This window comes from Gopherus evgoodei, chromosome 22 (assembly GCF_007399415.2).
Source record: "Gopherus evgoodei ecotype Sinaloan lineage chromosome 22, rGopEvg1_v1.p, whole genome shotgun sequence".
Taxonomy (NCBI): Eukaryota; Metazoa; Chordata; order Testudines; family Testudinidae; genus Gopherus; species Gopherus evgoodei.
Window position 1 is genome coordinate 1,409,914 of NC_044343.1, and position 14,476 is coordinate 1,424,389.

General features: G+C 55.4%; 1 protein-coding gene across 2 annotated transcripts in view; it reads right to left on the bottom strand.

Annotated features, from left to right (window-relative positions):
* Positions 1-14,476, bottom strand: part of PDE4C (phosphodiesterase 4C) — a 98,234-nt gene that overhangs the window by 73,083 nt on the left and 10,675 nt on the right. For both annotated transcript variants that reach the window (XM_030540346.1, XM_030540347.1), the window contains exon 3: positions 3,589-3,806. In XM_030540346.1, coding sequence (XP_030396206.1) covers positions 3,589-3,806 — 218 coding nt within the window. The remainder of the gene's footprint in view (positions 1-3,588; positions 3,807-14,476) is intronic.

A 14,476-nucleotide genomic window follows, 5' to 3' on the forward strand; every position in this document is an offset into this window, starting at 1 on the left:
CTGCTCCTATGGCGAAGAACACCCGTATTTAGATGAGACAGGACAAACACACATTGGTGGGTGTGAACTCTTCTGCGTTGGGATGGAAGCAGCCATTAAGGGATTGGGTGAGGGGGCAGACATCCCTATTGGACAAGTTATTCCAAAATTAACCCCTCTTCCTGCTCAAAGTCACCCCTCCCCCCCAGTCTCTGGGACCAACCTGCTGTGGTGATTGCAAGCATGGTTGGTGCTGTGCGATACACACAACTAGCATGTTACCACCTGGTGGAAACCCCAATCCCGGTTGAGAGCAGGGCATTACCAATGACACACAGCGACACATAGCTTGTCTCAGCCCGAGAAGCTGCAACACACGGTCTTTGGGATTTCATTCACAACATCCAGCACAGCGGCAAACACCTGTGTGGGGCCGGCACTGGGATCATGCCATTGGGCTTCAAGGAGTCACTGCCACACCCCTTACCAACACGTCCCACAGCTGGCAGATGGCAGGCCCGGTAACGTCAGACGTCTGTGAAGTTTGAGTCAGACAGCGAGCGAGTGGAAAGCTTTCCCCATCCGTGCCCATGTTTAGCACCATTGTGAATAGCAGAGATCCCCATTCTGGGGCTCAGCTGGCTCTGGCTTAGTCCTCTTAATTATCCTGTTTGTTTATTCACCATCCCCAGCAGCCGCCAGACGCACACCAGCATTAGTGGTGGCTTTGGGAGCCTTTCCCCACAGCCCCATTCTAAAACCTGTCTTGGGAAACTGCTGTTATAACCAAGGAGTGATTTGGAAAGGAAATGATTTTCTGTCACGGGAGTGCCTCTGCCTGTGTCTTTGTCCTGATCATTGTTCCTCCCGGACCAATGTGCGATGCTGTGCTGCCTGGAGGAGCAGGCTGAGCTCATGCTGGGGGCCAAACGGCTGCAGGACTCTGGGATTTCTCTTCTCTCCAACGGAGGGGCACATGGAACAATGGCAGGACCCTGGGCGGAAGCCAAGTGTGGCCAATGGGCAGAGTTCAGGATTGGGCCCTACAGGGATTCCTGCACTGCATCTGAACAGCCGCATGCCTCTGATGGGCCAGCATCAGATTCTTACATGTTCCCCCAAAGCAATTTGTACCTAGCCCTGTTGTGAGCCAGGCCTCAGTACCACGCATGGGCTGGTGCCAGGCCAAACACAGAGACGCTGGACACAGCCTAGAGCTCTGGGCTCCCATTAAAACACAAGCAAAGTGGCCAGACCCAGTTCATTGCCAGCCGGCAAAGGCAGAGGCACCAGGCTCTCTGAGCAGCTGAGGTCATTGCTCATTGTTTGTCCTAGGCACGGGAACGTGCCTGGCAGAGCGCAAAGCAGAGTGGGGCCATGCAGAGAACAGACAGAGAGGAGCGCATGGTGCCAAGTATCCACCTCCCCTCACACTGGACTTTCATGTGACAGCAACCGCTGTCTGGACCAGGAGGTGAAGCCTCCTGCCAAGAGGAACTCGATCATGCCTGGTGAAGGCCTCCGCGGGCAGCGCGGGCACCTGCTCCGTCTGAAACAAAGCAGCCACCTGGTCCTTCAGCAGTGGAGGAGGGGGGTGCAGGGTGCACAGCCGCATGGGCGCTGAACGCATTTGCTTTATGCAGCGAGGGTGGGAGCCCGGCCTCCCTGCAGTTGATGGGGGTTCTGTCACCAACTTCAGTGGAGCCAGGATTTCATCCCATATTCGTCTCCCTGGCCCAGCCAAGTGGCACTCACGGTTTGCCAGCGGAGGGGCAGGAGATGGTGCCATAAGTCTTTGGTGCAAAACAGGGGAGTGAAGCCAAAAACCACAAACAAAGCAGCCTCGACCAAGAGGGGCAGAACTGCCCCTAGCCCACTCTTTCCCAGCTGGGTCCCCGTCCGGGGAGAGCAGGTCACCAGCAGCATAACATGGCCCCGAGCTCTGTTCTGTGAAAAGCATCCCTGGGGGCCCAGTTGTTTCCCATCAGCCCCATGAAAAGCAGCACCAGTCCGATCTCGGCACCAACGCCATGCTGCAGGGCAGAGAAGGCGATGCAGGGCTGCTGCCACTTGTTTTACTGGCCACAAAAAGAAATTAAAACCCAACACCACCACCCTGAAATGTGTATGAGGCAGGCAAGGCGCCGGGCTCCAGCACAGAGAAGCAGCCAGAGTCAATCTGCTGTGGTGGACCAATCGCAATCAATATTCCTGGCAAGGAAATTAAGAATCATAGACTATTAGGGTTGGAAAGGACCTCAGGAGGTCATCTAGTCCAACCCCCTGCTCAAAGCAGGACCAATCCCCAGAATGTGGCACTGGGGGAGGCGGTGTGGGCAGGGAGCTGTGCCAGGGGGACCACAGGCAGGAGGGGAAGAGTGCTTCAAATGCGGGATCCCCTCCCACCCCACTCCCCGGTGCATCTGCTCTGTTTCCTGGCCAAGTTTGAAAACTAAGCATGAAATATGTGCCGGGCTATCAGTGAGAGCTGAATCAAAGCAAGGCAATAGATTTTTGGGAACACATCTGTGGGGAATGAATATCAAGTAGGTTAGCCAGTAACGAGCCGGGAGCGCTGCCTGGGATGGGTGCCAGGCTGCTAACGAGCAGCAGAAGATGGAGGGGCTGCTGGCCCGAGGCCAGGAGCAGGGCTCTGTTGAAGCATTAGGGCCCCCAGGCATGGTGATTTCACCGTAACGGGGGGCCGGGGGCAGGCTGCAGGCATCATCATGAGCTGCTCTGGGAGTGGCAGCTCTGCCCTGGCAGGCAGTTTGCTCAGTATGTCCAGTTGGGTAAGTTCCTAGCATCCTGCCGGGGCTCCTTGGGGAAGTTTAGCCTCAAAACCAAGATTTTTGGTTTAACAGCAATATTTTAACATGCTGTAAAATCCACAGGCTGGCTCTGGATTTACTTCAGGTGCTGTCAGGAACTCTACATTCCTGAGACAGAGGGAAGCAGCTGGACCACCAGAACCGTTTCCTGAACAATGGCACTGAATGAAAACCATGAGAACCAGCCCAGCCTGCTGTTCCCCACACTCGCCTCTGCAGCAGCTGCCCACACAAACTGCAGGAAGCCTTGAGGTCCCTCCACATTTTGCAGCCATTTCCCCTCCCTGTGGCTCTCTCCGGCAGAAACCCCAGTTCATAATGTTCCCTGCTGCACACGCCTCAGCCTCCCCAGGAGCTGACACCCCGTCCTGCCCCACCCCTCCTCCGGGCACGTTCCATCTCGCGTGTCTGCAGAGCTCCAGGTACATTCACCATGTTCCCTGAAGCAGCGTCACTAACCGTGCTTGGTACTGGGGTCCAGGCCTAAATCCTGCTGGTTCTATGCCTCCCATAAGGCTCCCCAAGCCCCCTCATGGAGCAGATGGCAAGGGGGGAGCTGGAGCCCTGAAGGGCCTCTCCACCTCCCTGGGCCTTTCAGCAGATAGGGCCGGGAGCGCGGGATCCAGGTTCTGCTGCACAGGATGCAGCCCCCCACCAGGAGCCCCCCAGTCAGTGCAGAGCGCTCCCCAGCTCATCCCATCAGGAGGGAAGACCAGACTATCCCCAGCCCTGATGGGAGATCTCGAGGTGCATGGGGCCCACCAAGCGCCCGCCTTACCGTAAGAAGCCAGGCTCCTGGCCACTGCTCGGCCTGCTCTCCTCGATGGTGAACACGACCCTGGGGCCCTCTGGCTCTGGGGGCCTACCAGCCTCGCTGAGCGCCACATGGCGGCAAGCCAGAGGTGGCAGCAGCGGGGTCCCCGAGAAACGCCGCTTGATGGCATTCATATGGGGTGCTGCGCTGCAGCTGCCGAGGTCCGGGGAATCTCTGGATCGCTGTGGAGAGAATGAGGCTTGTTAGCTTTGCAGTGAGTGACAGGAGCTCTTAGGCAGCGCTCCGGCATCAGGAGCGAGCCTTGATGGTGTGGCGAACTGGGAATGTTCTTAATGTTTTCTCTGAATACTGTGTTGGTGCCTCAGTGTCCCCTGTGCAGTTCTTCAGTATCTAGGTGGTGGAATAAGGGTGTGATTGCTACAGAGCAAAGGGCCAGTGCACCTAAATGCCTGGCACTCTGTCTCCTAGCAACTGATGGCCTGGGCCTCTCCTCTGCAAAGGTGCCAGCTGAAGGTGCTGGAGACAAAGGGATCAGTGACCTCCTGGCCCGGGAAAGGAGCTGAGCAGAGAGGAGGGGCTGGAGGGGGTTGTTAGTCTGGAGCTGGCTGGGGTCGAGGACTGAAGTGCAGACATGGGGGTCTGGCTCACTGCCCCCCAGAATGGACCCGGCTGAGGGGTCCGGTTCGCTGTATCTACAAGCTCTGTTTTAGACCCTGTTCCTGTCATCGAATAAACCTCTGTTTTACTGGCTGGCTGAGAGTCACGTCTGACTGCAAAGTGGGGGTGCAGGACCCTGTGGCTTCCCCAGGGCCCCGCTGGGGGAAGCGCACGGAGGGGCAGAGGATGCTGAATGCTCCAAGGAGAGACCCAGGAGGTGAAGCCGTGTGAGCTTCTTGCCCTGGAGACAGTCTGCTCCAAGGGAGAGGAGGCTCCCCAAAGTTCTGACTGGCTTGGTGGAGAGCAGTTCCAGAGCATCGCCCGGTGACTTCGTGACAATTGGTCCAATAAAAAATATTCCCTCCCCCATCTTGTGTGTCTAATATCCTGGGACTGACATGGCTACACCACCACTGCAAAGTACAGTATGTGCACAACCCCCCAAACGCATGTGCACACAATCCCCCCACACGCGTGTGTGCACAGCGCACACACATGCACACCCAAGCCTGGCCCTCGGCACTTGTATATCTTAGGTTCCAGACCCCCACCCCCAGAAGATGAGGGCTCACTGGCTTGCAGGGGTGAAGCAGCTGGTCAGATGTACTTCATGCCGCTTCTCCGCAGGCCCACTGATGCCTGCTGATTGATCTGGACAGCTGATAATTAAGTATCTTTCTTTGAGATTCTCTCATCACTTCAACTAATTAAAAAGCCCTCTCAATATAAATTGCATTGCCGATGAATGCTGTCAAGGCTCTGTGGATTGATCATGGACTGTCAGCGCACACCAACAGGGCCCAGCGACTGGAGCTGGGGTGCGTGGGTCAGCTCTGGCGTGAGCCCAGGGAGGGGAGTGGGGCAGGGGCAGGGGCTGGGAAAGCAGGAGGTGGCTCTAACCACAGCCTGTTCTCACTCCTGGGCAAACACACATATCCCCAAATCCATACATCAGGGCCTCTGGTCCACCAAGGGGCAGTGAGGGTGTTTTAGGAGAAGGTGGCACAGCTGGCCTGGCAGCCAGGGCTCTGCCATGCATATGAGGGGTGCCTGCTGGGGAGGGGGCGAGCAGCGTTTTCCAGGCACTGCTGTGCCTGGGCAGCAGCTGCTGGGGAAAGCGCCACATGGCCAAGCAGCTGCTGCCCCATGTGGAGCTCCCGGGGTGAAGGTGGGGGCTATCCTCAGTGCTGCCTTTGAAGCTGGAAAGCGGGCCCCAGGGAGCAGGAAACAGCCGTGGGGGGGTCCTGCTGGCTTACCCCCCCCCCCAACCTGAGGGAGCAGCAGCAGGCGGAGCCCTCTCCTGGGCATGGCATGGAGTTTAACCACCCCCCAGCTTTGACTCGGCCAGACTCTGGGAAGCGCACCCACGCTCTAGTGCCCGACTGAGCCCGTGGGTGCAGGCAGTGCAGGGCACTGGTGACATCTGCTGGCCACACTGGATCTCTGCCAGCGTGGGTATCCCCTGGGCCCCCACCTCTGCAGGGTGCCCTGGGGTCCTGATGCACCTTCGCCAGAGACCAGCCCCCTGCGATTCCTAGGGCAGGTCCGGGAGAAATGGCCCAGCTCGACTGTCAGTGCTGGAGTGAGGATCCGCCCCACACGCGGTACGTTGTTCCAGTGCTTAATTACACTCACTGGTAACAAGTTGTGACGCAGTAGGGACTGTCTGGGTGGGGGATGGGAGAGCCGGGGGTGACTTTAGGTGAGGGACAGGACCTAAGCCTGTAACCTCAGCCAGGGAGGGTGGGAGGGGGTCAGCGCCTTTGCCCAGGAACCCGGACAAAAGGAAGGGGCCGGCTGGAGGGAGTTAGTTCAGTTTCGGTTTCAGGCTGGGGGTTGGAATTCAGGGAATCCCAAGCTGGGGACTAAGCTTCCTGAACCCCAGAAGGACTTGATTGAGGGGTCCTGGTTCTGCCTCCAAGCTCTGCTGTAACCTGCGTTCCTGCTGTCCAATAAACCTTCTGTTTTACTGGCTGACTGAGAGTCACTGTGAATCCCAGGAAGAGGGGTGCCAGGCTGGACTCCCCCACACTCCGTGACACAAGTCACACCTTATTTCCAGTCTGAACCTGTCTCACTTCCACTTCCAGCCAGTGGTTCGTGTTAGACCCATCTCTGCTAGCGTGGCGAGCCCAGCATGAAACATTCACTCCCTGGCCAGAGACCTATAGACGCGGAGCCAGTCACCCCATAACCTGCCCTCTGTCAGGCTACGTAGCTTGAGCGCTCTGAGTCCATCACTCTAAGGCAGGTTTTCTAATCCTTTAATCGTTCTCGTGGCTCTTCTCTGAGCCTCTCCAATTTATCAACATCCTTCCTGAATTGTGGGCACCAGAACTGGGCTCAGAATTCCAGCAGCGGTCACAGCAGTGCCAAGGACGGAGCTAACATAACCTCTCCGCTCCTACTCAAGAGTCCCTTTTGGGTCTCCCAGGGTTGCATGAACCCTTTTGGCCAAAGTGTTGCATGGGGAGCTCATGCTCAAAGGTCTTTCTACAACAGCCCCCAAATCCGTCGCCCCGCTCACTGCTTCCCAGGATAGAGCCGCCTGTCCTGTCGGTATGGCTGGCACTCTGGTCCTAGATGGAGACATTTCCATTTAGCCATAATAAAATGCACATTGTTTGCCTGCACCAAGTGATCCAGATCACTCTGAATCAGTCACCTGTGTCCCCAGTTTTTGGATCACCTGCTAAACTTATCAGTGATTATTTTATGTTTTCTTCCAGGTCATTAATAAAAGTGTCAAAAAGCACTGGCCAAGAACCTGTTCCTGCGGGACCCCACACCTGATGGACAATTTTTGCTTATTTACTATTACATTTTGAGACCTAGCAGTTTGCCAGTTTTTAAGCCATTTAACGTGTGCCATGATAATTTTATATCATTCTAGTTTTTTTAATCAAAATGTCACGTGCTACCAAGTCAGAAGTCTAAGTCCATCACAACACTATTACCTTTATCAACTAAACTCATAATCTCATAAAAACCAAAAGGATAGCAAGTTCGTTCATTTTCCATAAACCCACATGGACCTGCATGAATTAGATTACCCGCCTCTAATTCTTTACTGCGTCCCATATCAGCTGCTCCATTATCTTGCCCAGGATTGATGTCAGGCCGACAGGCCTATAATTACCTGGGTCATCCTGTTTGCCCTTTTAAAACATTGGCACAACATTAGTTTTCTTGCAGTCTTCTGGAATGTCCCCAGTGTACCAAGACTTACAGAAAATCACCGTCAATGGTCCAGAGAATTCCTCAGCCAGCTCCTTTAAAACTCATGAATGGATGTTACCTGGACCTGCTGATTTTTAAAAGTCTGGTAGCTGCTGTTTAACATCCTCCTGAAATGCTAGTGAAATGGAAAGAGTGTTACTGTAGGATATGACTACGTCAGCTGTTTTTTCTTCCAAATACAGAAATATTTATTGAACGCTTCTGGCCTTTTCTGTGTTATTATTGATAATTCTACCATTTACACTTCGTAATGAACCAGTACCATTGTCAACATTCTTTTTGTTCCTAATAAACTTAAACTCCTTCTTATTGTCCTTAACTCTTCTGGTGCTAGACATCTCCTTATTTCCCTTTGCTTCCCGTATCAATTTTCTACACTTCCTAGTTTTTGATTTATATTCATTACTATCAATTTCCCCTTAACTGACTTTGTTTCCCCTCTAAACCATTTTTTTCAAACCAATATGTCTTATTTCTCAATTGTAGTAATGTGGCTTAAACAAGTCGTAATTATCATTCACATTCTTCTGGTTAAATTCTTCCTCCCAGCTGACCTGGCTCATAATTGCTTTCAGCTTTGTGAAATTGGCCTTTTTAAATCACCAGGTATGCGTATCACTGATCTAGGCTTTATTCTGCTTGCGTATCATAGATGTGATCCAACCATGGTCACTTGTCCTAAGTTACTATTAATGCTGAGTTTTGTGATCAGTTTCTCTTTGTGTGTCTCGATGAGGCTGAACACAGAATGCTCCTTTGAGTGCAGTACCAGGCTGGCGGTAGTGAGGACTGCTGGGAGCTCCTCCTGGGAGAAAGGCCAGAGCAAAGTCCTCCTGCCCTGCTCGGCTCACCACTCCTGCTGTGCTGAGAAGTGGGAAGGGGTATCTGATCTTGTGCGGGGTCCCAGCTGCGATGGATGGTTGTTGGGAAGGAGCACTAGCCTTGCACACATTGCAGGTTGCAAAGGACCCTTGTAAGAGGTTGACATTAATTAGCTCTTATTTACAATGCTAATTGCAATGACACCGTCCTGGTGCCAGTAAATCACTCTGTTTAACAAACCTGCAGCCAGCTTACAGCAAGCTGCATCTGCTGCCACATTGATGGATGTCTGGGGGACTATTCCTTTAACTACAAAAAGAAGTATAAGAACAAACTCAGTGGCTAATTAAGCTGATGGCAGCCTGGCAGTGATAGATGCAGCGAGGCAGAAAGCACGCACCGTGGCAGGAGACAGCTTCCCGCAGGGCCGCGAGCCGGTGTGAGGCTGGAAGGGAGCAGCTTTCTAGAGCATGAAGTTCAGAGGCTGCTTCTCTGCTCTTGAGTCAGGGAACCAAGGCCACTGGGAGCCTTGAGCAGCTGCCAGCCAAGCGGGGCAGCCAGCCCTGAGCAGAGAAGAGGGGGAACCCCTTCCACGGCCCTTCACAACACCAGGGGCAAACCGCACGCAAACCTTCCTTCATGTGCGTTCAGGCTGCAGGCTCAGCGCTGCCCTGGGCTCCTCCTGCCCTTAGACTGCCAGGATCCCACCCAAGGCCGTCAGGGCCACCAGTCAGAGCAGGCGCAAACCTGAGGCTGGGCGAAGCCGAGGGGTTCGTATAGGGCAGGGAGCCAGTCAGGCCCCTGGAGCTGCTCCCTGTCAAATCCTGGAGGCAGAACTTCCCTGGCTGTATCCACAGCAGCTCCTGGGAAGTGGAGCACCCGGTGGTTACAACTGCTGCTGGGTGGCAGCCTGGCGCTGTCAGCTGCCTGCTAGCTCTACTGGCCTGGGTGTTAGACCCATGAGCCCCCCACTCCCCTTGGGAGTTCTGGGGACACTTCCCATGCTGCACACCCTTAACTCAGCCTGCCTGGACCCTTCCCTTAAGAAGCGACCCCAGGGAGTGCACAGATATAAGGTCACTGCAGATGGGTGGGTCTGGGATGGAACTTTGCTCGCAAAGTGTTTTAAATTCTCTTTGCACTGGGACAAATGGACAGATGAGGAGCTGGACGAAGGTGGGTCAGCCCCCTCCCATGTGTGGGGAATATCCAGACAAAGCCGCAACGTGGCCGTGCCCCGGAGGACAGCCCTGCCTGCGGCTCTCCCATGGCAGGCTTGGGGCCTGAGCACCGAGTCGTTGTTGGTGCTGTTCCGCACCAAGCAGACACTGCGCCGGGCGCTGCTCCACGGAGACAGCTAGTTTCACATTTAATTTACAGTTGCGGTGCCAGCGGAGCAAGGGTGGCTGGCTGCATAGTTGTGGCTCTGCTCAGGCCCTGACTCTGCTGGAAATGCCACAGGCTGGTGCAGAAAGGTGCAGCTGCATCTCCCCTCCCTGGGCTACTTGCCGCTTCCAGGCTCATTAGCCCACTTTCAGGCCGACAGGTCCAGCAATCCCATCACCAGCATCTGGGCATGTGCCACGCAATCTTTCCAACCCTGAGCCCAGTCACACCTCGCCGCACAGACAGCACATGCCAGTCTGCATGCCGAGGCCAAGCAGCCGGCTTGAGTCACCCACAGCCACCCTAGCAGGGGCAGCCCAGCCCTGGCTCCACCCAGTGACGGTGGGAGAGTCCTTAATGCAAGGCCATGAAAAGCCAGGGTCCAAATTCCCTTCCCGCTGCAATCCCCAGTGCATAGGGGAGTCGCACCCAGGCCAACCCTTGGCCTGACGCTGGCAGGGAGATGTTAAGGACCTAGTCACATGCACAGGGGCTGTGCCCGTGTCCTCCCCCCACCCAAGCCCAGAGGTGCCTGTGATTCTGGAACCGATCTCAGGCCTAATCCTGCAGGGTGCAGACTGTCCTGTGTGGCCAGGGAAGCCGGCAGAAGCTGAGGGTGCCCAGCCCTGTGCTGGGGTCGGGGCTGGCTCAGATTGGCCATTCAGTATTGTTCCCCTTTCTGTTCTGCACACCAACATCAGGACTGCCCCCCGCCCCCGCCCCCAGCCACTCCCAGCTCCTGCTCCCACTGCGCTACTCCAGGGACCCCCTCCCATGGCCCGGCCCTGGCTATAAATAACAGGCTGGCCGGGGAGCCAGGAACGCGACCTGCCCTCGCCCTTTGCAGTCACAGGGCAGGGCAAATACTGGAAGCGTTTGTTCTGGACGGCTGCACTTAGAGTGATGGCCTGAAAAGCAGAGACAGGATTCCCAGCTGCTGGCCTCACCCTGCCCTAACATGGTTAGTGGGCTGGGGAAGCCTTTAAACATAATTAGGAGAAATAAAGCCATTAATTAGCAATCTCTGAACAGCTGCTGAAGGAAACCCTTCACTTCCAGCCCACCCAGGGCTGTCACCTGCCCCGGGACTTTGTTCAGCCTTTCCCCAGACCCAGTCGGAGCAGCAGCTGCTGGAAGGAAAAGGCCCTTTGCAATAGCTGGATGTGCAGCTCGTGTCTCTGGTCAATGGCCCAGAAAGGCTCGTTCCAATCCTAGCAGAGGAACAGAACTAGCGCTGGTCTGAGCAGCCCCACTGAGAGAGGAAGGCAATGGCGGGAGGAGGAGAGGTGGGCAGCAAGCACCCCCCCCAACTTGTCTGAAGCGTGAGGGAAGGGTGGGACTGGGAGTGTGTGTGAGATGTGAGGGGAGGGAGGTACGAGGGAAGGGTGTGGGTGTGAGCGTGCGAGGAGGCTGATGGTTTATTTATGTTGTGTGCTGGCAAAAAAGGGTGAACAACCCCCCTCCCGCTCCCTGCTCAGTCCCAGCCCTGAGCAGACGTTTTTTCTCCTGCAGGCCTGAGAAGCTGCCACCAGCAGCACCAGCCCGTGCCAGCAGCAGCAGCGCCGGCCCTGTGGCATGACGGCATTTCAGCAGGGCAGCTGGCTCCTTCCCTGAACTCCAGGCAAGTGACAGGCAGGTGGCGGGAGGGGGGTGTTGTGGTATTGGAGCAGCACCTTGGCCCTTTCCCCAGGTCCCAGGCCAAGGTCTCCTGCTAGTGTGAGAAGCACCTGCCCTGACACATGCCCCAGGCCGTGACCGGGAGCACGGAAAGTGAAGCAGGCATGGAAAACCAGAGCCGGGGGTGTGTGTGGGTGCAGTGGGCCCCTGGGGTAGAGAGACAATAGTGGTCACATCTACTCCATGATCCCAGCCTGCCTCAGCAAGTGAAACAGCCCCAGGAGCAGGGCCTCGCGCCCACCACAAGACGGAGCCAGAAAGGGTCACCGGAACCCCACTGTGCTCATCCCCCTGCTCAGCGATTCATTGTGACCCCCGCAGCCCCCACATCAGCTCTGCCCCCAAACTCCCCACAGCAACCCGTCCCCCGTTACAGAGTCCCCGGGCGATGCTCTGGAACTGCTCCCCACAAAGCCAGGGAGGACTTTGGGGAGCCTCCTCTCCCTTGGAGCAGACTGTCTCCAGGGCAAGAAGCTCACACGACTTCACCTCCTGGGTCTCTCCTTGGAGCATTCAGCATCCTCTGCCCCTCCGTGCACTTCCCCCAGCGAGCCCGCCCAGGTGGGGTCCTGGGGAAGCCACAGGGTCCTGCACCCCCACTTCGCAGTCAGACGTGACTCTCAGCCAGCCAGTAACACAGAGGTTTATTCGATGACTGGAACAGGGTCTAAAACAGAGCTTGTAGGTACAGAGAACAGGACCCCTCAGCTGGGTCCATTCTGAGGCCCAGCGAACCAGACAACCCCGTCTGCCCTCACTTCCCGTCCCCAGCCAGCTCCAAACTGAAACCCCCTCCAGCCCCTCCTCCTCTGCTGAGTTCCTTTCCCGGGCCAGGAGGTCACCTGAGCTCTTTGTTCTCCCCCACCTTTAGCATCCCCTTGCGGGGGGGGAAGGGCTCGGGCCATTAGTTGCCAGGAGACAGAGGGTCAGCCAGAAACTGAGGCACCTACACAGTATTCAGAGGAAACGTTAAGAACAGTGCCACTTCATCACCCCGCCCCACATCAACCCTGCTCCCAGCACCCACATCAGCTCTACCCCCAAACTCCCCACAGCAACTCCACTACATCAGCTCTGTCCCCAAACTCCCCATAGCAACCCCCCCACACACATCAGCCCTGCTCCCAGCCCCCACATAGGCTCGGCCCCCAGGCACTCCACAGCCCTGGAACCTGTCACAGGAGTCCAGGATTGTCACGCTGATGCCTAGAATGTCTGTTGGGTCAGTGTGGTGCAAACAGCTCTATTCGCTTCTGGGGTCTGCGGCACTGGGGTTTGGCATCGCCAGGGACACAGCTACACCCGACTCTGCAGTGCCAGGGTGCTGCGCTGGCGTCCCTGCCTCACCTGTCTCATCAACACAGGGGAGGGGCACATGCAACTCCCCAGGCTCCCTAACCCAGCCTGACAGACAGTGACAGAGAAGCAGACAAGTGACAGGAAATCTGCCAAAATATTGTGTGTGCTAGTGGGTGATGGAGACGCTGTCTTCATGGCTGCTTTGTCTCCCCTCCAGCAGCTGGAGTGCAGAGCTGGAGCCCAAGCCCCACAAGAGGCAGGCTGCAATTACAGCTATTTCTCTAGCTGTCTGTCAGGCGTCATGAAAGCAGCAACAATGAAATCTTTTGCAAATGATCAGACAGGCATTTCACGCAGCAGCGTTAGAGCAATTTTGTGCCTTCTTGTAAAACTTCCTTGTTTCTCTCTTGATTAAAAGCAAGTTTTTAAAATATTCCTGCATTTCCCTTCAGCCAGACACACGCAGGCTCCAAACGAACACCAGCCATTCGCTCCGGGGGTCCAACAGGGGATGGGTTAATTCGCCCCAGAGCTGGTTCCATTTACATCCAGACCCTGGTTTCATTTACATCCAGACCAGAGGAGACTTGGCTTCTGAACCCTTATTCCTGCTTCTCCCACCATGGCATGCGTTCCCAGCCTGACTGGCTGCTGCTGCCAGGGTCCCGCTTCCCAGCTCCTAGCCCCTGCACAGAGCAGGGCTCCCACAAAAGGAAGGGCAGGTCTAGCTGTGTTTTGCTGGGCCCAGAATGGAGCCCCGCCCTGCTTCCCTCCCCACCACTCCGCCGTGGAGGGACAAGGAGTCAGGCTTCTCCCTCACCCCCACGCCTAGTAGCCCTGTGCCCTGCTTGTGCTCAGGGCCTCAGAAATGACATCTGATAAATCAGCGTGGTTTTGCTGCTTTTCATGAAAATTTATTTATTTAATTTGAGTTGGTAGTTGGGAAAGAAATGGAGGCTAGATATTCTCATTCTTATCTTGGTGCACAACCCAGAGAATAGCAAATAGCCTTACAGAATCACAGGCTAACTTTATTCAGGGCTGGATCAAGGTAATGACCCCACCCATGCACAGGACCCCAAGCCATGGGCTCAGTTGTAGCGTGCATCTCCCCACCACGGAGCAGCACCTAGGACCTCTTTTCTGCTGGTGATGGTTATGAGGCCAGGTGGCTGCTTCTTCCCTGGTTACAGCAACTGCTGCTCCTCCCTTTGCTCAGGTAGGAGTCACTGCCTTGTTAACACACTATAATTTCAAGCTCTTCTAGAAACACACCGATGTATATAAAATGAAAGTTGATATTCTGACTCCATCATTTACTTCTGGGAGCAGGGGCTCATTGTGCCCAGTCACTACTCCAGTCCTCTCTTTATGCATTATTATTATTATTAATATAAGATAAATTAGGGCAAGAATGAGCCTTAGAGGAAGTTATTTTTCCTTCCTTGGTATCCTGCTGTTAATTTATTTCTCTCATTAGACTGACCAAACACTTGGTAAAACACCCCCATCCTTTCATGTATTTATACCTATTCCTGTATTTTTTACTTCATACATCCAATGAAGTGGGTTCTAGCCCACGAAAGCTTATGCCCAAATAAATTGTGCTCAGGGCCAGGACCAGTGCACAGCTCACTCCCCGATTGTCGTGCGCACGCACAGCTGGGGGGAGTCGCAAGCATCGTCTCTTTCAGAGCAGCCCCAGGCCGTTTAGTCCTCGGCAGCAAATGGACCAAAGAGTCTACGCAAAACTCTGGCCGCCAGGGGTGCCAGGGGCTGCTGGGAGCTCATCCACGGCTTGGCCAGGAGA